This window comes from Anolis sagrei, chromosome 5 (genome assembly GCF_037176765.1).
Source record: "Anolis sagrei isolate rAnoSag1 chromosome 5, rAnoSag1.mat, whole genome shotgun sequence".
NCBI lineage: Eukaryota > Metazoa > Chordata > Lepidosauria > Squamata > Dactyloidae > Anolis > Anolis sagrei.
The window spans coordinates 84,285,176-84,310,435 of NC_090025.1; the positions used below are offsets into that span (position 1 = coordinate 84,285,176).

Consider the following 25,260-nt stretch of genomic DNA (forward strand, 5'->3'; position numbering starts at 1 on the left):
TGGATTTCAATGGCTTCTCTGTGTAGTCTGACGTGGTGGTTGTTAGAGTGGTCCTGCATTTCTGTGTTCTCAGATAATATGCTGTGTCCAGGTTGGTTCATCAGGTGTTCTGCCATGGCATGTTCCTTGATTCGTGTTTAGGCAAAGCTGTGTTTTGTGGTCCCTATATAGACTTGTGCACAGCTGCATGGTATACAGTAGACTCCTGCAGAAGTGAGAGGATCCCTCTTGTCCTTTGCGGAATGTAGCATTTTTTTGGATTTTCTTAGTGAAAAAGTGTTCTTGCCATACATCAAGGGAACCAGTGACCGCATAGGGAAGCTGATGAGGAAGTATAATATTCAAACTATCTACAGACCCACTAAGAAAATCCAACAAATGCTATGTTCAGCAAAGGACAAGACGGATCCTCTCACCTCTGCAGGAGACAACCGTATACCATGCAGCTGTGGACAACTCTACATAGGGACCACTAAACGCAGCACCCAAACATGAATCAAGGAACATGCAACCAAAGAAGTCAGCCATAGCAGAACATCTGATGAGCCAACCTGGACACAGCATATTATCTGAGAACACAGAAATGCTGGACCACTCTAACAACCACCATGTCAGATTACACAGAGAAGCCATTGAAATCCATAAGCATGTGGACAACTTCAACAGAAAGGAAAAAACCTTGAAAATGAACAAAATCTGGTTACCAGTATTTAAAAAATTCTAAAATTATAACAGCAAAACAACACTCAAACACAGGGAAACTCTAAAGAGGAAACAATTAGGGACAGCTAATCACCTCTCAACCAAAGATTCCCCCAGGCACTAACAAGCCACACCAAAAAACTGTCAGGCCATCAAATGCTAATCAAGATGGCCAACTGAAACATTTACACCTACCTCTAACAGACAAGAGTTCTTTCTCCCACCCTGGACATTCCAGAGATATATAAACCCAATTTCCCTAGTTCCATCAGACCTCACAACCTCTGAGGATGCTTGCCATAGATGTAGGGGAAATGTCATGAGAGAATGCTTCTAGAACATGGCCATATAGCCTGAAAAACCTACAACAGCCCAGTGATTCCAGCCATAATACATGTATTAAGATGCTAGTAAAAATGATAACAATAAAATAGAGAGCCAGTGTGGTATAGTGGTTAGGTCTTGGACTAGGACTCTGGAGACCAGGCTTCAAATCCCTGGTCGGCCACTGGATGATCTTAGGCAAGTCATATTCTCTCAGCCTCAGAGTAAGATACAGGGAAACTCCCTCTGAGTAAATCTTCCCAAGAAAACCCCTTGGCTTTAGGGTCACCATAAGTGAGAAATGACTCGAAGGCACACAACAACAACAAAATAGCGATTCCATAGTGAGGTAGTTTCACTTACCTTAGCAGTAGATAGATCTATTTTCTTTTCTCCATTTCCTCCCAAGCATATGTCTGTTTCATCCTGATTCTGCATCTGCCAGCAATTATTATCTGAAATCCTGTATCAGAGGCTGCAATGCAAACATGGGCAAACCCATGCCCACGGGTTGGATGCGGCCCTTTGGGCTCTTGCCTCTGGTCCCGACTCCAGCCACGTATGACATTTATTTTTGAAAACTTACGAATATGATCTAAATAAATACAAATATTAAACCCTATCATTGCCTAATTTCTTTATTATATTTCAAGTAGTAGGTGCTAGAGATGGTGTGCTAGAAATAAACTGGAATGATCTATGATTACAATCTTAGGCATACTTACCATAGAGTTGCTCCTCTGACTTGCTTCTGCATACATGTTCACAGAATTTTAACGAATGTACACTCATGATGACTGTCAAAGTTGGAACTGTAGTTCAAAGGACAACGGTGAGTCAAACATTATCTGCACTCTTGTTATATTAAAACCTCTTTTGGCCACACTGTCTTATCAGTACTTTCCATATGAGGTTGTAGTCTCCCCAGTCACTGCTGTGCATTTTTGAAAGTTTACATCACTTTATTTGTGCCTGCAGTAAAAAATAAATGGCTGCCCCCTTGTGATTTGCACAAGGGAGAAGCATGTAATGATTAGAGGTTTTTTTGTGATCTAAGGCTGTATCTGGTGCCAATATTTATCGAAGACTTTCTGTAGCGTATAGAGAATGAGTTTTGTCACAAAGAAAGGATAGAGAAGTTCAAGGAAGGTTGCAGAAGTGTGCAGATACAGCTGTACCAGGAGCTCCAATTTTGTTTGCTTTGCATTGAATGCTCATTGTAGTCCTAAGTTTCAGGGACTCTGCAGATAGGTGGCTTCTTTTGGCTGCAATCAAAGGGCAAGCCACCTGTCAATTATCTTTAGGTTCCCTGGTCCCGCCCCCTTTTTGGGTTTTGGAGGGAATAGGAGCCATTTTGGGTTAGTCCACACAGAGAAACCTTTCATACAGGACATAAAACCAGGAGCTCCTGTAGAAAGCTTTGTCTTCTACGGCTTGGCCGGGAGATATACAGCATTACAGCTTGGCCGGGGAGAAAAGGCCCCATAGCTTGGCCGAGGATTTTACACCCTTACAGCTCCTTTGCTGAGGGAATCCGGTCCCACAGCACTTCAGCCAGCCATCACTAAAACCTGAACTCCTTATTTTCCCCTGGAAGTCTACAAAGCTCTGCTTGGTAAGGGTCACTCACGGAAGCCAGAAGCAGTTGGTACCGGGTGTAGGGGCTCCACGCCAACAGAGGCAAAGACAGACTGCCCAGATTAGAGGTTAAGGATTTCCCCATTAGTTAAAATACAGTTTATGAAGATAGTGCCTGTTCCCTGTGGACAAGACTGAGAGAGCCAATAGACTATTAAGAAAGCCTTAAAGTACCTGTTTGATTTCAATAATAAAGAACTTTGTTGAACCTTTAAGTAATCTAAAGACTCTGTTTTAAGGAAATCCAAAGGCTTTTAATCCTGAGGCAGCCCCGGCGTCCCATTGGGCAAACAGAATTTATGTCCTGTCTACAGTCTTATGCACAGGCCCAGCATGCGATAGCACAACAAGTGTCTGCCATGAAGAAGGAGCCAGAAGCCCATCCACATTCAAGAGTGATGGCAACATTGAGCGTGCATGTGAACTGATTCTGTTGGAAAGACAAGTGACGGTGGGTCATGTGGCAAATCATTTGCAAATCAGTCACGGCTCTGCTTATGCAACAAATCACGTGAGACTTGGATTTCTAAAAGTTTGTATGAGGTGGGTGCCTAAACAACTTATGGAAGAGTACAAAGAAGAGCATCTGCAAACAACACTCATCTGCAAACACAATTTGGACTGATATTATAAGGAAGGTAGACATTTATTTAAAATAATAATTACTGTTGTTGAGACATGGATTCATCACTACAAGTCTGAGAGTAAACAGCAGAGTATGAAATGGATCACTGACCAAAAAAAAAAAGTCAACCATTAGGTGGAAAATTGATGTTTACAGTTTTCTGGGATTCTGTAATGAGCACTATTCAAAAATCAATAGTGCTCATTACAGTGAGATGCTCACTGAAGAGCTGAAGGCTAAAATTTGGACAAAACACAGAGGATTGCAATTCATGGATGTTGTGTTTTAGCACAACAATGCATGTCTGCACACCACTGCCCATACTGTCAACATGCTCCCAAAATTTCATTGGTCCCCAAAAACATGCCTCCACCCCAAGGTGAAATTTTTAATAGTCCTGGAATGTACATGGGAGTGGAAAACAAAAACAAAACAGTACTACCCATCCCTCCTCCTATTCTATTCTGACAGCATGAGCCAAGCATTAGATTGGCCCCCTCCCTCCTGACCTTTTGGAAAAGAGTGAAAACCTGGCTCTTCGAGCAAGCTTTTGGAACTGCAGTGTAATCATATAAACACAACACTATGAAATAACAAACATGGAATGGCTAAACGATGCAAAGGACAACGAGATGAACTGGAAGATATTATTATAGTTTCCATTTTTATATGGATTTTATTATGTGCTTTTGACTATTTAATTGATGTATGTATGTTGTGGCATTTAACTGTTGCCAGTTTGTACGCTGCCTTGAGTCGCCTTCAGGCTGAGAAGGGCAAAGTAGAAGTGCAGTAAATAAATAAATAAAATAAATAAGCAGTTATTGGATTACTGTGTAGAAGCTCTGATGTCAAGCATCTTCCAAAATACTGTATTTTCTGGTGTATAAGACTACTTTTTAACCCAGGAAAAATTTATCAAAAGTCGGGGTGGTCTTATATGCTAGGTGTCATCTTATAGGGCGGGTGCTGAAGCTTCTGAGCCAGGCTGGAGAATCTGCGGTCGTCGCATATGGTGGGGGAGCTCAAAAACGGCTGTGGCCACATCCCCGCAACCGTATGAAAGCAGCATGGGTGCCGCTTTACAAGTACGGTAAAAGAAAATCTACTCACCAGGATTTGTGGAAAGAAGTGTCTTAACATGATCCTGATGACAAGGTGAGGGGGCACCTCACTGAGAAGATGGAAGTGAAGGGCAGAGCAAGCCGCAGGCATCTGGGACACCCAGGGTATGGAAAAAAGAGATAGAGCGGCGCTGTGCCCAGAAAAACATGCCTCTTTCACCCGTCTGGCCTGCCCTTGTATCCTATTACCGAACCTCCTTCTCTGCCTCTCAGATCTTGCTGCTGAGGACTACAGTGAAGCGGTGCAGGCACACATGTGCAAGATCTGAGGCAGAGAAAGAGGTACAGTAAAAAATCTGATTTTTAAATTTTTTTTAATTTGGTGTGCATTGGAAGAGGGGTAGTCTTATATGGTGAGTATATCCCAAACTCTATATCTTAACTTGAAAGGTTGGGGTTGTCCTATATGCCCAGTTGTCTTATACACCGGAAAATACGGGAGTTTCATCCTACTCATCATTCAATGTAATGTTTGTAGATGGACTAAATGGATAGTGTACTTCTCAGTCACTTCTCTGGTACCTTCTATAGGTGCAAGCAATACTTCTTAGGAGGCAAGTCTCAAGAAAAGGGGCTGGCAGAAGGCAAAAAGAAGGAAGAGAGGAAGAAAGAAATAGCCATTTCCGGAAGGAACTGGAGAAAGGCACTAGCACACTTTATTCTAGTATGCTACAAAATTCATTACTGACCTTTATTAGGTATCATAATACCAAGCATACGTTAAAGTAACAAAAATTATTGTTCTTTGTTTCTTCAGAAAGTCAGGTATTCCAACAGTTTTCTTTACAATTTGTTGACTTTTAACTTTAAAAAAAACAAACAAACAACAAATCAAAGCCACAGATTTTTTGACATTATAATGAGATGAGTGCATGGAGGGGAGGTGGGGGGAGGCAAGTGTTTACATTTTAAGAGCTTTAAAAGCATACTTCTACTTACATTGAACGATGTTTGCACTTAAAATGCTTTGCTTCCTATATATATATATACATACACACATATATGTATGTATATACACACACATATTTACACACAAACATTAATGGAAACAGCCATATCAGTCTGCAAGGTTTTTGCATTAAACACTACTGGGCTACAGTGAGAAACAAAATACTGAGAAGTGTGAATTTACACTAAAGAGATTGAACAAGCTTTGCTTTTACAACCTGTGTCTAAGGATCACAACACCACTTGGGTGTCAACAAACTGAGTTATGGATGGTTTTGCTAGGGCTAGCTAATGAGAAGTGGTGAGCCTTTATAATCTTGGGGAAATATAGCAGTACATTGTGGGAACATTCTGAGTTGCTGGGGAAGCAATCGGAAAGATGATGGGAGGGCAGCGGCTACTGCAGGAGAGTTCACTTATGGCACATTAAGAAAGTACAGAAGGAAAAGAGGCAGAGGTGGAGGCAGGGAAAAAGAAAAAAAATCACATTTTGTAGGGCTGAGTCAGGTATTAAAACACCAAGTCAAAGAGTGAGACTGCTCAGGTAAGAGACACTCATCTGAAAGGTCTCATATTTAGCAAGAGCCACCAGAGGCCAACAAAAACAAGTCTCAGGCAGGTATTTATTCTCTGTGACAAGGAACAGCATAGTTGGTCGCGCGTGTTTCCATCAATCATTGCAGATGGAGAGTGACCTTGAATAGAAGATAGACTCAATATTAGTTCCAGATCTCATGGAGAGTCAGCACAGATGATAATTCTCCTCTTCACAAGGTCGTTCTCCATGTGAGAAGAGCAATGGGAACATGTGAGATGGGAGCAGGGTTGGTATCCACTCCTTGCATACTGAGGCTACAATAAATTAAAAAAAATAGCCTGTTTAAGTCTAGAATCAGGTCAGGGCCAACAAGTTAAAAGAACAGCAGATTCTAAAAAGGAGGTTTCAGGCTCAAGACAATATCTGTGTGGTTGTGGTCCAACTGATTACAGTTCCAACGGATGTTCTTTCCAACTTTCCCTTGCGAGTCCATACTAATACAGGTATTTTTTAAGTAAGGTCCGTTTTGTTGTAGACACTAGTAGTTCGCACGCATACTGCAACAAGCACGTGCATCATGTACCGGCATGCCTCGGGAACAACTGTGCTCAGTTTCCGCTCTGTAGCTAACCTGATAGTCTTTAAAAATGTTTAAGACTATCAACTCTCCCGCTGCATGTGAGGTTCGCTCAGTGATAAGGTTTTTGACAGCAAGGAACCTGCCTGCTGCAGAAATTCATCGACAGATTTGTGAAGTGTATGGTGATACTGTTATGAGTGAAAGCAAAGTGCATAAGTGGGTACGACAATTTAAAGATGGCCATGACAACGTCCATGATGAGGACCGCTCCAGTCGCCCTTCTTTGGTTACAGACGATTTGGTGGCTTCAGCAGGCGGCAAGTTTTTATGAAGAGGGTATTTTAAAATTGCTTCAGAGGTATGATAAGTGTTTGAACAAATTTGGCAACTATGTCGAAAAATAGAGTGGAGTATGTACTTTCTGAAAATAAATTTACTTTTTTGAAATAAACTTTCGTTGTGTAGTTATGTTCAAACAGACCTTACTTAAAATATACCCCTCATATTTCAACCATCCAAAACCACTGTCCTGTCCTAGAAGTATCTCTGGGACAATGCAATTTCATCCTTCCTGCTTTCCTTTTGCAGCACAATATAGAACCTCTGGATACGGAGGTCTTTCCTCCAGTATAATGAGTTAGATTGGAGAAGGCAAGGGCAGGTAACTTGTGACCTTCCATATGTTGTTGGATCCCATGACCTCTTTCCCCTGTTTATGGGACTACAGCTGGTGGGAGCATCAGTCCAGAAACACCAGGAGAGTTGCATGATTCACACTCCTGATATGAGGGAGAATCAACCATGCTTTAGACTATAATTTCATAAATTATATGGTGACTGTATCTGGAGAGTGCTAGCTTGCCTATTTTTTGATTAAAGTACATCTGATCATTTTTGCCTCTAACTATCTATTTTAGCATAGACTAATTTTTTTAAGGAGGGTTTTTCATTAATAATTAAAGCTACATTTTTATTTGGGAGTTAACCTAAAGAGGACTGTGTTGTAAGGGATAGTTGGGATAATGCTCACTAAATTCCACACTATTGACGTCTGAAGATGGCTGGAATTATGCTACATGTTGCTGAACTTTATTCTTATGACCCATTATTATCACTTCCATTGCAGTAGAATTATGGCTGTCATGATCTTGAAGCATTACATAAGCCCATGAAAGAAACAGTCAGGGCAATACTGGAAAACATTCAGATAACAATCTTGTTTACAACATTTGAGACTAATGGGTGATTCTAGCATAACAAAGCTGACCAATAAAAACAAGAACCAGGACATGATAGAAAACTCACAGAACTACTCCATAAATCTGATGATGGAGTGATATATTATTAGAAGCACATGGATTCTCAGTGAAAATTGTCCCCCTCCATTGTAATATCTTGATAAACATTTCATGTCCTCAAATGATTGGGCTTGATGGAGACTGAATCATATTCAGAGTGAACCAAATGAAATCTTTAGTCATGAAACCCCATTGATTTTAACAGGCATAAGAAAGAATAATTGTGTTGCCCTGATTTCTATTTGGCCTATTCTGTAATGATTAAATCTGGATCTAACCCATTATACTTCCTTGTCACCTGTTCTGAAATTGTTTTATACAATTGGTTATTGTCAATTGACAAAATGTAAACACCAAGATATGGAATAAGTTTTGCTGCTCTTGAGAGAGTGCAAGACTGCCTTCCTTGTCAGATGTCTAACATTTATGTCTTTAAATCATATTTATTATATCTGAACCATCTAGATACCTAGATTCATTGGGTATTGTCACTCTAATGAATAATGTATTGTATATAACTGTACACATGACATTTATTTTTAACCATCTCTGAAGATTTTCGGAGTTTCTCCAGGCTGTTCAAGAAGAGTGAAGGTTTCCCGTTGACTTTGGTTCAAGCTCTTGATGAGCCATTTTGTCCTTGGAACCGCAGATGGGAATCACATTATGCAGCTCAACTGTGGAAAGAAGCTTGGAATATCTACTTAAGTTACATCACAATGTTATCAGCAACTTCCGCTGGCAAACAGTGAATAGCATTGAAATATTACAATGCTAGGAGCTACATAAGTACCTAGAGAGAAAAGAAACGATTTACTGAAAAATAAATCCTTATTTATACGTTGATAGCATGGCATAGACATTTCCAAGCAGAGAAATGATAGTTTTTAACCACAAAGTGCTTTCTACAGATTTATTCAAAACTGTAAAAATGTAAAACCTAGTTCATCTAAAAAGGCTTGGCTATTACAGTGTACTTCTCTTATGCTAAATGCAGTGATGGATACGAGTCAGAAAGGATGAGCAACATCTTGTGGAATGACATCTGTAGCAAACAGTTACCACTTTCTGTCTCGCATAAGTAATACTTAAGTCTTGTGCGAATTTAAGCAATGGGTACACATTGTTATTAGAGAATTGGATTTATAATCCATTACTATTAAGCCAGGTTTTTTAAATGCAGCATTGGAGCAAAAAGATGGGAGCTCTAACATCTGCTGAAGCTAATTCTACATCAATGAGCATACATGACAACCACCTACAAGTCAACCATATTTTGTTCCTCTTATGCATTTGTCCCATTCAAACCAATTTCCAGAAGGAACTGGCATGGTATGTAGCCTTATAGAATAGCAAATGTTGTAATGGAGTCATAGAAAAACATTCCTTGATCTGCATGAGACAACAAAGAAGTCACTGTCACAACTGTACCACTTTCTGTTTTGAGTCTTGCCAAGAGGCTAGAACCCTGGGTCTATAGCCAATAATCTCTTCATTGTTACTTGAAAAGAAAGTTCATTTATTACGAGAAAACGGCACGAGTGTCATGTATTATTACATTTTGACACCAAGAACTACACCATGTTGCTTATGAACTTACTGTGTTATGTTTTCCAAAATGGTATCCCTTATAGTAGTGGCTCCCAAACAGTTTAGGCTGTGTGCATTTCACAAAATATTAAGCTCTCCAACAATCTTTACCCTACTTCCAACTCGGGCTAGCTCAAACATGAGGCAGACGAGGTAGCTGCATTGGGGAAGGGCATTAAAGGCTCTGTTTTTTAAAAAATATTTCATTTTTCTATTAAAAAAAACCAAAAAAAAAAAACCAATTTAGATTTTCAGCCCAAGATGTCAAAATGGTTGGGGCTGTTATTCTTACCAAAAGCTCTAGCCTGATCTTATCTTAGATCAAGATGACTTGCCCGTAGCTCTCAAGCTAATGTCACGAAGCCTCAACTTGCTTCGACATCCACTGGTTTCAGACTAGTGGCAAGATCTTTGTCTCCTCCAACAGCCCACTGGGCAGGGGAAAAGCATCAGGAAGAGAGAAAAGGGGCACTTTTTCTTAGATCTGACCCTGTGAGTCACTGCTTTTGGGTCTTAGCTGAGATCGGTGCTGACATCTCTCCCAGTGGATTACCAGCTAGCTCCCCAAGACTATGGCCCAGAAACAAGCCCTTCCCACTCCTCTCTTGCTTCTTAATTCCTGTCCCACTGACATTGCATCGGGGAGCCAAAGAAGAAAATGCAGACATAGGACCTTTAAGGGCTAAGAATACCATCTTCAGATGAATATGGAAAATACCATGTAAGGTATCATTATCCAGAGGTATCATCTCTCTTCCTACTCTTAATATATTTTGTATTCTAATACAACATGGGAACCACCACCATATGGCACATGCACCTCAGCAGAATGAGAAATCAAGTCAGAAAGAGCCACTGCATTGTACATTTCCTATAGAGCAGACAGAGGTTGAGAGGTTTCTAGGTCACTGCAAACATGAAGGCCAAATGAGATGTGCCAAAATGGTAGATCACAGCTTACACCATTTCCTCTGTAGCATGAGAAAGACAAGAGTTTTGTTTGTAAAGACGCTCAGCTAAACGCGATGCCTCATCTGCTTCCTGGCTACTGGAAGAGGAATTCGCTGAGTTAACTACCTCTGCCCCCTGAAATGTTTTATTCTAAAATATTCTGCTTTTCAGTCAAATATGTTTTTTAGAAAAGTGTACAAACCTCCTTGATTCATGTATATTAATGTGTTTACCTAGCAACGACGATACCCCCTTTAAAATTTATTCCCCTTATGTGACTTTTCATGCATGCCTTTCCGAATGTTGCATTCAGCGACAGTTTCTAATGAGCTGGTGGGTAAATCCATGATTGAATCTCTCTCCAGAGAACCACTGCATGTCTGGCTGATCTATGTTTAGAAGGCAGCTCGTGGCAATCAGACATTTTTACATTCGTCAACGTTCTCCTTCATCACAGGTCTCCGTCACAGGCTTCTTCTCATTTAATGTAGATGTACAAAAGCTGTTTACTCGGTTTTGTTTTGTGCTCATTCTAGTGAGGATTGGCTTAGCAGAACTGCAAAACACAAGAGAAAAAGAGAAAGGGAGGGGGGAGGAGAAGGGAAAGGAGCTGGTTTAGTTCTGGATGACATATTAGCAGAAGCATCTGTAGGGTTTCCTTAAAATCCTTGGAACAAAACAAGACACCGCATGCATGTTTTCTTAAATAGCTTATTATGATTATGAGGCACTGAAAAAGCCACTACTTAGATCAGTGATTCTCAACCTTTCTAATGCCACGACCCCTAAATACAGTTCTTCATGTTGTGGTGACCCCCAACCAGCGGCGACTCAACCCATTACGCAAAGTAAGCATTTGCAGTACAGGGGCGCTCTTGAGGCGCTCTTGGGGAAAAATAGACCTTGACATATGCAAGTTGTAGTTACTAGGATGTATAGTTCACCTACAATCAAAGAGCATTCTGAGCTCCACCAATGATGGAATTGAACCAAATATGGCACACAGAACTCCCACAATGAACAGAAAATATATATCAGTGATTGGTTGGGGGGGAGGGAGGGCGCCAAAATACTGTTTGCTTACTGTTGAAAATTACTTAAGGACGCCTCTGCCTCGAACCATAAAATTGTTTTTGTTGCTAATTCATAACTGTAATTTTGCTACAGTCTCTTTTAAATGATCTTATTATTATGTTTTAGTTAATGTTTATCTGTCTTTTAAAAATTGTTGTTGGCATCTAATGGTTACTGGTTATAAGCCGCCCTGAGTCCCCCTCCGAGAGGTGAGAAGGATGAGATATAAATGTCTAAAACAAACAAATAAATAAATACACTTATGAATTGTAATGTAAATCTCTAATAAGCCAGTCAGCCATTCGGGGGAGGGGCTAAAGGAGAAGGCGGTGACCCCTCAGAAATAGCTAAATGACTTCCGTGGGGATCGCCACCCCCAGGTTGAGAAACGCTGACTTAGATAGAAGAAATAGTGGTTTGTGTGTCTGTGCATACATGTGCTTTACCTTCTCCACAAATGATGGAAAGAAGCACACACCTACATATACTTGGTCCAAAAGCTGCCTCTGAATGGAAGACAGAGGGTGAGAGAGAGAAAAGGAGGAACGTTCATGTATCTATGCATTTTAAGCATTTTAATGGTGCTCTTTAGTTTCTAAAAAATCTCCTGTTGACTCACTTTTGCCATAAAAGCAGTATCCAAGAAGAAAAATCTAGATTAAGGAATGGAAATGAAGATCCAGCAAATTACTGTTGGGCTTTTGCATTAATGGATTCTGCATCCACCGATTCAACCATCCACAATTTGAACCCCCCCCCCCCCCACACACACAAAGAAATCCCCAAAACCAAACCTTGATTTTACCATTGTATATAATGCAACTTGAACATTCAAGCATTTTGGTTTCCACAGGGCGGGGGATTCCTAGAACCAAACCCCAGGAGATACCAAGTTAGCAAGAGGCAGTGGCACCTATTTACTTGGTGCCCATTTCCTTAATGATTGGCAGCAGAAAGTGAGGGCCTTCTCTTGGTCAGAAATAATACCAGGCCAGAGTTCATGTGGCCAAGTATTATAGTGGCTTTTCAGTGGAATCAAGGCAGGCAAGACTCTCCATGGTGTGAAGCTGAATATCCCACTACCAATATCCACCACATGGTGGAGGGCTTTTCACTCTCAAGTCATGACAGAATTGCAGTCAGAAGCTCCACAGGTTTTCTTGTTTCCTTCATGAGGCTAAAAACTGAAGCAGAGAAATGTTGGCTATTTGGTTCATGTTACATTCCAATTGCCACCAGCACTAACTTGTATGGACAATGGTCAGGGATGATGGGAAATGTAATCCAACAATATCTGGAGAGTCACTGGTTTTCAATTCTGGTTTAAGTATTTGGAGCCTTTTTTTTTCTTTAGAGCAGCAAGATAAACAAATGGGGATATGGTATATACCAAAAATCCAGTATCACCCAACCACCTTTTGTCATATCTACAGAACTGACATGTACAGTTTCACTTATCCACAGATTCACTTATTCACCTAGAGTCTCCTGTACAAGCTACATCCTCTTCTTGGTACCTGTTATTTGTCCCACTGTTAATAACAGGGTTTGGTTTTATGCACTGTTTCATGTATTCACACCAACTCTGGAATATATCCCCTGTGGATATGGGGATTATACTGAACCTCTCTAATGATGAAGGCATGATGAAAATACATGATACACATATTGGAAAATATATATTGGATGTAACCATATTAGAAATCGGAATTAGAAAATATATAGGATGTATGTATTTATGAACTCCCTTCACTTGGGAAAATATTCTCTTCTTAAAAGCTGCAAATTAGATGCCTCAGAGAGGCCAGGGTCTAAGAAAGGAATGTCTAAGGCAGTGGTTCTCAACCTGGGGTCCCCAGATGTTTTTGGCCTACAACTCCCAGAAATCCCAGCCAGTTTACCAGGCATCTAAGGCATCTGGCAAATATCATGACTGGTACCAAGCAGAGCATATCGTAAGATTAATGAGACTGGCTATTAAGGGGCTTCTTCAGGACTTATCTCAAGATGGATGGAAGCTCTTGCTATCAAGTAGCAGACACTCTGGCGCTATGGTCCTCTTAATGATCAGCAATTTAGATAAAGGTGCTTAATGGAAGATTGAAGGTGTTCAAGTTAAAATATGATATTGAAGTCAATGTAAAAGTGGAATTTTGTGACACACATTGTGATGCTTGTATGATGCATGTATATTATTTTAAAGAGTATATAAACCAAGGCAATTCTTTTGTTCAGCACTCTGTTTTTTGGAATACCAGCAGGGTCCATATCCGGTTGGCGCCAACCGAGAATAAACCGTGCTTTTACAGACCTCAGGAACTCTCTTTTGTCTCTTTTCCTCAGACCTCTCCCTGCCATTTCACTAATACTTCAATTTATTGATCTTACAGCCACAAGTGATAGCAATAGCCATAGACTAATGCTGGATCTACACTGTGCTATAACCCAAATTCTGATCCCGTATCTTAACTGAATTATATGAGGCCCCTTCTACACTGCCATATAAAATCTAGATTATCTGCTGGGTAAATGACCTTGGAGGGCCTTAGTTTGAGGACCCCTGAGCTAAGGAAACCTGCTAAGTGATATTGACCAACTCCTCCTCTCTTATCCTAAAATGAGCCCAATTTCAAACCTTTTCTAAATAAATCTTGCAAAGAAAACTGTATGATAAGAGTTGCTGTAAGCCAGAGTCATCTTAAAAACATAATAACTCAACAATACAGGCATAAAATGGATTAAAGATTAGTAGGAATTAATTTAAATTATTACATACAATTAAAAGCATGAAAATTCCTTCCACACATTATTAACAAATGAAATCACTTCAATGGTATATGATTTGTTATGATTAAATTTATATTCTTACCTCAATGAACCTTAAATACTCCTAAATTGACTGTAATTAATATGATATTGAAATATGAATTATACATTTTGAACTACATTGACTATGCTGTTCACTATCTCATTGACTATAATAATACCTTTTTGTTCATTTCCCAATGATTCCTGGGCATTCAGAAGCTGGTGACAAATTTCAGTGTCCAGTAATCTTCTTCTCTGAATCTACAATTTGGTGATGGATCTGGGCATTGTATGTTTTTACCCTGGCTCCCTCACCCATATTGTGCTTCAGTCGTTATATTTATATTTTTAATGTACCAAACATACCAAGTTTGTATGAAAATGTGACTATTTTCTGTGCTGGTCAATGACCGAAATAAATGATTTGATTGATTGGTGACAAATTTCAGCAGCAAAATTTGTTGTTGTTGTTGTTGTTATAGAGAGGATACAAAAAGTTCTGGGGTCACCTTTTCTCCAAATGGGGTAAGAAAAAAAAGTTTCTCTGTTGGATCAATTCAGCATGAGGGGAGCTTTGTGGACACTGTAGGAGCTTTTTCACAGTTCCGGGGGGGGGGGGGGGGGAGCATGGAGACTCTCCGGAGTGGAACTGGATTTTTTAAATCCACATACTGATACAGATTATGTGGTTGTGTAGAAGCAGCCACACAGGAAAGACAAAATGAAACAGTTCGTCCACACAGCTAGGTTCTGCTGTGATAGGCCCATGCCCTGAGTTGGCAGCTCACTCTGAAATGTTGTAAAGCAATTTTTGGGGGGTTGGAAATATTAGCTATTTACAAGAAATGTTGCCCAGGGGATGCCCAACTGTATTTACTTGGTCTTTGAGGAGGCTCTTTCCGTGTTCCCATCCTAAATATTTTGGCATCACCTTAGATCGAACACAAACATTTAAGAAACACTGTATGAACACCAAACATAAAGTAGCTGCATGTAATAACATCCTGTGGAAACTTATCAGTAGCACATGGGGTGCAGACCCAAAATTAATAAGAACATCAGCCTTGGCCTTGACTTATTCAACTGGGGAGTATGCCTGCCCTGTTTGTCACAAGTCTGGCCACGTGAAGCAGATGAACATAGCATTGAACAAAACATGCAGAATAATCATAGGATGTCTCTACCTGTTGATAGACTCTATAAGCTAGCTGGCACCCCCCCCCCCCCCCGCCCCGATGTTTGACGGGAAGTTGCTGTCAACTGTGAAAGAAATAAGGTTGAACACTGTGAAAGCAATGCACTACATGGCTATCAATCTCCTCCCAGTAAAGAAAAGTCTCATGAGAACCACCACTCCTCTTAATGTTCCTCCAAGAACAGCAAGAGTATCTCTCTGGGCAGCTAAACCAAGAAATCTCAAATGGATGGCCCCCCACGAGGGTTTTCCTCCAGGGGAAAACCAAGAATGGTCAACTTGGAAGTCCCTGAAAATGCTCAGAAGTGGAGTTGGCAGATCAAAAGACAACCAGGCAAAATGGCACTACCTAGAAGAACCCTCCACCTTGTGCGATTGTGGAGCAGAACAATAAACTCAGCATCTGTATGCTTGACCACAATGCCTCATGCACAGAGGTAGAACTGTTTAAAGCTACAGACAATGTGGTTGCTATTGCCCATTTTGGTCGAAAATTACATATTTAGCTGCTTGTGTTCTCTCTATTTTATCAGTTTTATACTAATTTATTTATGCAGTGTTTTTGACACCAAATAAATTCTGAAATAATGCTGTGATTTGTGGGACCAAGCCAAAAATTGTTTCTTTGGAAATTGGTAGTAGAAATGAGGTAGATTAATTAAAATGGGAGGGAATAGACCTCGACTTAATGAGTTAGCCCTTTCTTGGCCAAAGCTGAATTCTTGTGTGCTTTATGACACCCTAAGGCCCCTATTATGGGGTCTTCTTGGAAAGTGTGCAGGTACAGCTGTACCAGGAGGTCCAATTTTGTTTGCTTTGCATTGAATGTTTGTTGTAGTCCTAAGTTTCAGGGACTCTGCAGATAGGTGGCTTCTTTTGGCTGCAATCATAGGGCAAGCCACCTGTCAATTATCGTTAGGTTCCCTGGTCCCTCCCCCTTTTGGGGTTTTGTAGGGAATAGAAGCCATTTTGGGCCAGTCCACACAGAGAAGCCTTTCATGCAGGACATAATACCAAGCGCTCCTGTAGAAAGCTTCGTCTTCTACTGCTTGCCCGGGAAGATATACAGCCCACAGCTTGGCTGGGGTTATACAGCCCTACAGTTCCTTTGCTGAAGGACTTCAGTCATCCATCATGGAAACCTAAATTCTTTTTCCCCTGGAAGTCTACAAAGCTCTGCTTGGTAAGGGTCACTCGCGGCAGCCAGAAGCAGTTGGTACCGGGTGCAGGGGCTCCACGCCAAAAGAGGCAAAGACAGACTGCCCAGATTAGAAGTTAAGGAATTCCCCATTAGTTACAGTTATGAAGATAGTGCCTGTTACCTGTGGACAAGATTGAGAGAGAACCAATAGACTGTTAAGAAAGCCTTAAAGTACCTGTTAGTTTTCATTAATAAAGAACTTTGTTGAACTTTTAAGCAATCTAAAGACTCTGTTTTAAGGAAATCCAAGGGCCTTTAATCTGAGGCAGCCCCGGCGTCCCGTTGGGCACACAGAATGTATGTCCTGTCTATAGTTTTATGCGTGCGACAGCACAGTGAGTTAGCCCTTTCTTGGCCAAAGCTGAATTCTTGTGAGCTTTATGACACCCTAAGGCCCCTATTATGGGGTCTTCTTGGAAAGGTTTGCTCATGTGGAGTTTGCCTCTGCCTTTCTCTGAGGTGGACTTGCCCAGGAACAGCTAATGGGCTTTCAACCCTGGTCTTCAGAGTCATAGTCAATACAATGTTGGCCTTGTTAAGGCTATGGCAGGGAAATTTTTAGCTTCTTCAAAGGCAGAGGAAATACTACACTGACTCCGAAAGGTCAGGAAGTTTTATACACCATGGTAAATAGCTTCAGCTACATGAAGGCCTTTGGTGCACCCATCTCTCCCATGTCTTGACCCATCCTAAGAGCCCAGGCACATCAACAAATAAAAAAAGATTACCAAAAGAGCCACTTGTGACTTCGAAACCTCCAGCTGGTATTAACAAGAACCTCTATACCTTGCTTTATTTCAAATTTGTCCTGGAAAAAGCCCTTAGAACTTGTTTTTCCAGCCAGCCTTCACACTATTTAAATATATTTAGTATTTAAATACAGCATTTGTGTGTCTGTGTTTTGTTTTTTAATGCCTGCTTTAAATTCAATCCCTTTCACGTGTTTGATTAAAAACAGGGGCCTTTGAAATTCCATTTCAGGGACAAAATACACTGAAAGCTTTATCTATTCTCCTGCAAAGCAGTCATGTACCGAGGTTATGTAGATGAAAGCAAGAATTGTATAAATGTCATAGGATACTAGTTAATACTGCGAGGAGCAAGCACTGCAGAAATAAGTCATTCCCTTCAATCAATGTTGCACACGCTGTTCTGTACTTGTAATTCATCATGCACTCTGAAAGCCTTGAAAGCTTATTTTCACATGACTTATAAAAATGGGGGAATTCACAGGAATCGGCTGTTAATTAATGCAACGTTTGGGAAGGCCATATTGTCCACATGGTCTCCATTTCTGTTTAAAAGGTTCTGAGGGCCTTCCTGTCAGGTTCAGCTTCTGGTGAAACATTGATTCTTTGCCTCTGACCTGTTCAGTTTGAAGTTGTGTCTGTTGTCAGTAAGAGGATGCCCTGCCTAAAGCAGTGGTTCCCTGTTGTGGCTCAGCTGGAGCATCAGGAAGAGGATGATGGGTTTCAGATTCCTGAACATGTTCCTGTTGTTGATACAGATGATGTTGATGCTGAAGATGAGGAGTTTCAGTTTCCCATGGCAAGGGATGTGTCAAGGGATGTTGTTTTACAACAGAGGTTCTCAACCTGGGGTCCCCAGATGTTTTTGGCCTTCAAATCCCAGAAATCCTAACAGCTGGTAAAGTGGCTGGGATTTCTGGGAGTTGTAGGTCAAAAACATCTGGGGACCCCAGGCTGAGAACCACTGTTTTAGAAGATGTTTCTAGTGAAACTTCACAGGTACAGGTGGAGGAGGCGAGCCAGCCTACGAACTCTCTGCCTGCCGATTCTCAGGCTGCCGATTCCCAGTCCCAGGATAATGAGTTATTTGACCTTGAAGGCTCAGCAGATTTAGATAGGGAGGATCGCCTGCAATTCAGGGTTCACTGCAGTACAAGGCTTGCAAACAAGAGAGAGGTTAGAAGTCAAAGGAATGCTTTCATGCTAGGAAAATATATTTAACGAGCTGGTTGAAGTCAACCTTTTGTCAATGCATCTTCGACGAACATCTTGATAACTTCTCTGGATTGCCTTGGCTTTTGGGCAATGCTTTTGGCTTCTTGGGACTTTGATTTGGATCTTGGCTTCTTGGGACTCTGTCATGCTTCCATGGAATCTTGTTTGATCAATGCTTCATTGCCTTTGGACTTTGGAAACTCTGCCTTTGCATTTAAGACTCTGTTTGGCTATTGAACTTTTGCAACTTGACTTTTGTGTTTAAGACTTTGCCTTTTCTTTAATAAACTACAAAACCTACAGCCTTGGTGTGTGTGGTATTCTGAGCAAGGTGAATCTATCCTGAAGTGCGACATTCCCAACCTTTGGTCCTCCAGGTGTTTTGGACTACATCTCCCACAATTCCTAACAGCTGGTAAAGTGACTGGGATTTCTGGAAGTTGAAGTCCAAGACACCTGGAGGACCAAAGGTTGCAAACCACTGGCCTAAAAGGACTCAACCCATTCTTCTGTGTTACAAGAACTATTTGGTAATTCTTTCTTATTTGGGTGTCAGAATAGCACTGAAGCCATTCCCCTCTCAGTCCCCATCTACACAGCCATATAATGCAATTTCAGAGTGCAGTTCAACCACACTGAACAATTACATAAATCTTCACAGCCACATAATGCAGTTCAATGCAGTTAAACTGCATTCTGAAACTGCATTATGTGGCCATGTAGATGGGACCTCAGTTTACACACAAACTACAGGAACACACACAGAATCTGGAAGTTGTTTTATGTATGAGATTTTTTTTAGCAGTCACAAAACAGCCTCTTCTATGCAGCCTGAATTGTATTTGTTATGCTTAAGCTGTATAGCCAATTGACTCAACTTTTGTGTGGAGAGTCAATGCAAAATTAAGTTCCATTGATTCAGCAAGTTTACAGTAGTTGAGACTAACAATGGGCTAGATATAGACATACAGAGACAGAGTTTAGAAACTTTGCTTGGGAGGACTAAAACCTCCCTCAGCAACCATGGCCACTGGAATTTGTGGAGCTGAGGTAAACAAGAGTTTTGTTCTCTGATAATAGCTGATAATAGCTGCTTCTTCCTGATAGAAGGCAGATATCAATACATGATAGAAGAGAGAAGGCTTGAAAGAAGAGTGGGAATTGTGTGGTCCTTGGGGATAGCTCATGGGGGTCACAGTTCATAAATATATGAAGAGAAGAAAAGACCCAACCCTGATCTATAGTATGGATTCTACTGTATATAAAATAAAAAAGAAACCCCATTGTCTGAGATGATAGACAGAATGGATTTTCTTTTAGCTCTGACTCACATTATACCTGATTTTATCCCACATTGGGAACCTCAAACATTGGGCATTGAGCATTGACTGACACTCTGTTAGTAATTTACAATAGCATAAATGGAAATTATACCATTGTAAATGTTTCTGGGTCATTGCACAAGATGAACTTCTCTATCGACTTTATGCAATGACCAAAATCCTCTCTTGACTCACCTTCTAGCTGCTGCAGTTCCCACTTCAAGTCTACCAGTATTTACCAGATAAGAGTTTTGTGGATACTGTGGTCTGCTAAAACGACAAATTAATAGATTCTAGGGCAGTGGTTCTCAACCTATGGATCCTCAGGTGTTTTGGCCTATAACTCCCAGAAATCCCAGCCAGTTTACTGGCTATGGGGATTTCTGGGAGGTGAAGGCCAAAACATCTGGGGACCCACAGGTTGAGAACCACTGTTCTAGGGCAAATCAAGCCTGGACTCTCCCTAGAAGCCAAGATGACTGTTGTACTTTGGGCATATGATGAGAAGACATGACTCACTAGTAAGTACAATAGTGCTTGGTAAAGTAGAAGGCAAAAAGAAAAGAGGAGGACTGAATTCCAGATTAAAAGATTCAAGGAAGCCACGGCCCTGAGTCTGCAGGGTTGCTGACGACTGGGTAATTTGTAGATCTCTCATTCATAGGGTTTCTATAAGTCAAAGTTGACTTGACAACAATTAACAGCAGCAGCAATAACACAGACCATAGATTTAAGATCCCACTAATTCTGAATACATACAAATAACAGTATTTAGGCTTCCGGGGCATGGGGGGGGGAGGGGGGAGGAGACAAAAGTCTTTGCAGTGAATTGCTGCCCATTCCTAAATTGGCAGATACTCTGTTCATTTTATTGCCGAACTGACTGACATTAAAAAAATCCAATATTCAAAGGGTTAATTCCTTAGTGCTCTTTTACCCAACCTCCTGTGATTATTTTAAAGGTTTACCAAGATACTGATAGAGAGCAAATGGTTTTTCTGATGAGGTCAAGTCCAGTGCCATTCCAGCATCCAATTATCTGTCAAGAGGCCCTTTAATAATGTTCAAATGGCACGTTTCCTCTTTGCCTCAACAACACATATAAAGGGATTATAATGATTCACAGAGTGAAATGGAAATTATTTACTAAATTATGGCTATATATACAGGGTGAAAAAGTGAAAGAGGAGGCCATGCAAGTAATGAAAGTGTCAAAGAGAGATACAGGCGCTTGGATGGAAAAATGCTTGCAAAAGCAGATACCTGTCTTGTTGCTTGAGTGTTGATGGACTCACTGGTGATATTCTCCCCCAATCCCTACTTTTTCGTATGTCTGATCATTGGGTCAAATTGCAATTTTTGTTAAATACGTCTTCACATTAGCATCCATTTGTTGTTTTTCATTTCTTTAATAGCAGTTCCAGGGTTCAATCCAAGCAGGATTGCTATATAGGTAGAAGTATGGTGTAGTGAAATTGCTACCTTATGTTAAAGTTTTGGTGTATAGCTCTATGTTTACATATGGCAGATAGGGAAGAATAGGCACAGGCAGGGTAGCAACATCAGAGACAGGATTCATTTGCATATGGGGAGCCGATTGGTTATATGCAGATTAGTGTAGGCCCAGGATTTGAAAAGGTTGCTAGGCCAAAATGACAGTTGGGGAGAGCAGAGCAGAACATTCCAAAGGGGTGGAGCCAAGGGTCTGAAAGAGGCAGTTAGAGTGTGGGAGTTTGAAAATGACAGTTAGGAATCTGTGTGTGAAGAGGAGAGTTGGTTTTTGAGTGTCTGATAGAAATAAGCAGTTATGAAGATGTGTTAAAGACTTCTGATATAGAGAAGCAGTTAGTTAAATAGAGCTCGAGTTTTAAGGAACATAAAGAAGGCTAGTGTTGCCTTAGTTCAAAATATAATTCAGCTAAAAGTGTGTAAAGCAAGTAACATGTTTGTGAATGTGAAACATTGATAGTTTATTCAGGAAAGCTAACCAAGTAAATGATATTGACTGTAAGCCTCAAGATTGCAACAAAACACAAATGTAACCACAAGTGTTGGAGCCAGAAGTTATAAATAAACTGTGTTACTTTGTTATACACAAGAGTGTTTCATTGCCTGCGATATAAAGTACAAAGGTTTAACAGTACACAGAAAGTCCCAGCCAATATAAAAGAAGAAAGCCAATATAAAAGAAGAAACTGAATCAGTATAAGATAGAAAAGAGATTTTTAAAGAGGAAACAGTCTCTCTCCCTTGCTACATATGGTTTAACACTTTCCTCTGGTCATATTTCTGGCAAGCCATGTTTCTGGTACCCACTACTGCTCTTGACACCAAAATAACCATCTGTCTTGGGAAGGAAACTGACGATGCTCCCAACGCAGCTTTCACTTCAAAGAGGGTTTTATGACAGGAATAGGAAGGTGGCAGAAGAGTTAAACTACACTTGTACCTAAGTTACACTTTTGTTTTCACTTGCACAATCCTAGGGTTGTACTATTCTGGGAGATTTTGAAATTGTGCAGCAGTGATAGTAGGAAAACATGTTTTACTTGTATTACAGGTTCAAGGTCACTTTTAAGAACATAAAATGTAGTATGTGTAAAATTATGTTGTTGTTGTTCATTTGTTCAGTCACTTCCAACTCTTCATGACCTCATGAACCAGCCCACGCCAGAGCTTCCTGTAGGCCATCACCACCCCCAGCTCCTTCAAGGTCAAGCCGATCACTTCAAGGATGCCATCCTTATGTTGTTGTTGTTCATTCAATCAGTCACTTCCAACTCTTCATGACCTCATGAACCAGCCCACGCCAGAGCTCCCTATAGGCCATCACCACCTCCAGCTCCTTCAACATCAAGCCGGTCACTTCAAGGATGCCATTCTTATGTTGTTGTTGTTCATTCATTCAGTCGCTTCTGACTCTTTGTGACCTCATGAACCAGCCCACGCCAGAGCTCCCTGTAGGCCGTCACCACCCCCAGCTCCTTCAAGGTCAAGCCGGTCACTTCAAGGATGATTATAGTTATATTTAAAGTACAGTTTATTCAGAGAATATTTACAAATTGAGTTTCTTTTTTAATTTTTGTTTGCAAAGTCCTGAGCTGCAATGAACTTTTGATCTGTAGAGAACTTTTTGGGTTTTGCCAGTTTATTAACTAAACTAACTGAAACAAGAACAAAAGAAAACAAACAACTAAAGGAAACCACCATTATGGTTTTTGTATGGCTATTTTTGACATACGGAGACCCACCCTAAGGTGAACAGATAATATGTTTTTCCTTCTAGGATTTATTCAGTGGAGGTTTGCCACTGTCTTTTTGGGGGGCTCAGAGAGTGTGACTTTTCCAAGCTCACCAAGTGGATATTCAGACTGAACAGGAAAATGAACCTTGGGACCTCATTCATGATTTGCCAGCCTTAGTGGTGAATCTGGGCAGCAGCGGGGCAATCCCACCTCCCTGGCTGCCAGCTGATGCTTTCCCATTTCATGTGGGAAAGCATTTCCATTCTGCCAAAGCATTGTTGTTCCTAATGGAACACAGGGGCAGCTTCCATGTTGGCAGTGTCAGCATCCCACTACGCTGCCGTCTCAGTTCACCCACAGAGAGCTCCATCTGAAGTCACCCCATGTAATTAATTATAACCATGAGGCTCCATGGTTGAACTGGGGCAGAAGTGTTTTAGGATGCTTCTTCTGCCCCGTGTGATAAGGTAGCTGGTCTCCCAAGAATTCTAGCAGTGTTCAGACCACCACAACAAACAACAACTTCCACAAAGTGTCAAACTTATTCCCAACACTTATTCCCAACACAAAAAGCACGGAGGGAAGGAAACCATGTTTAGGAAATACAATTCTTTAGTATTGTACATAATACAATTCATTGGTATTGTACATAATCTTATGTAGATTATGTAGAAATACAATTTTTTGGTATTGTACACAATCTTATGTAGATTATGTAGAAATACAATTCTTTGGTATTGTACATAATCTTATGTAGATTATGTAGAAATATAATTCTTTGGTATTGTACATAATCTTATGTAGAAGTCTTCCTGTACTGAAGTTTTTAGAAATAATTCGGGGGCGGGGGGTGGGGGTGTAACTATATAAAAGGTCTTAAGCATTTTAGTTCTCATTGTAAAAGAAAATATTACATAACCCAATCTAGTAATTTTTTTCAATTTTAATTTTTCCAATTTGTACAGGGGGAAAAAGACTTTGGCAAAATTAAAAAAAAAATCCTCAACAGAATTTTAAAATGTTTTCTCTCCTCAAAGGTTTAATAAGCCTTCAGAGACACAAATACAAAGGCCTCTTTTGCAAAATCCACCATTTGTCCCTAAGAATAGAAGTAAAACAACCTCATAAGAGGTCAGAATTTGGAACAGATTATTTGCTAGCTGGAGATTCTGGATCCTTAGTAAAAAAAAAAAAAAGTAATTTTTCCAAAGTCCTGGAAGTGGACAGCATCATGGCAGGCCCACTCCTATTCTTCCAAGTGGACAGCATAAACATTGAGAATGTCTATAACTCAGACAGAAAGCCTCATCATAACATCACAATGGCTAGTCAAATATATTCAGTAAGAATCACGCAATTTCTACTTCAGTACCTAAGGTTGGCAAAAGCAGTAGGTGCTCAAAGCCAGTCTTTCTCTCTCTGAGAGTAAGGTGGACAGAGGCAGTGTAGGGATGCAGCTCCCACTGGGGTCTTTCTCACTGAGAACCGCATGTGGACAAAGAAGCATCAGACTGGCAAGTACTTTATGTCAAGGCATCTATTGACAATAGCATCAAACAAGCAAAGGAGTACGAAGAGATGCACAGGAAAGTCAGCAACCACTCAAATACCCCAGGGCAGCCCTCACATAGTCTACTAGAACCAAGCACTGCTTGGGAAGCAAATTGGAGAGCAGATGAAGAGCGCACATAGGCATGCCTCTCCAGATATAGATAGAGTATCTACCACAAAAACAGATGGGGGTGGGGGAAGAGAAACCAGATGACAGCAGGAAAGCGGGTGGAGAACATCAGTGGAGGCAGTCCCTGTCTGGCACACAAGATACAGTGGGTGAGGCAGACAGATATTATGGGGACTACTGAGCAGGGGAACATGAAAGAGGAAAAGAGATGAAAATAGGGTAATCGTCACTGGACTTGAAGATCATGGGCTGGAATAGCAATGCTTTTGCTTGGAAAAAGTTAACTTTTGTGTCTCCCCTGGACCTGTGTAGCTGTGTATCTTTGTAGTTGTGCAGTCGTATATAAATAATAAAATTCACTTCTATGTATGTAAAAAATGGGGCCTGGATTATATTAGAAATTGATTGTATGGATGTAGTTTCCGGGTGCATGTACACTGTTGAATTGATCT

At 40.7% G+C, this 25,260-nt stretch overlaps 1 protein-coding gene across 2 annotated transcripts in view; it reads right to left on the bottom strand.

Annotated features, from left to right (window-relative positions):
* Positions 1 to 7,541: 7,541 nt before the first annotated feature.
* Positions 7,542 to 25,260, bottom strand: part of LHFPL3 (LHFPL tetraspan subfamily member 3) — a 292,593-nt gene continuing 274,874 nt past the window's right edge. For both annotated transcript variants that reach the window (XM_060778345.2, XM_060778343.2), the window contains one exon: positions 7,542 to 10,874. Coding sequence is in view for 1 of the 2 variants with exons in the window: in XM_060778343.2 (XP_060634326.2) it covers positions 10,846 to 10,874 (29 nt within the window). In the remaining variant the exon portion in view is untranslated. The remainder of the gene's footprint in view (positions 10,875 to 25,260) is intronic.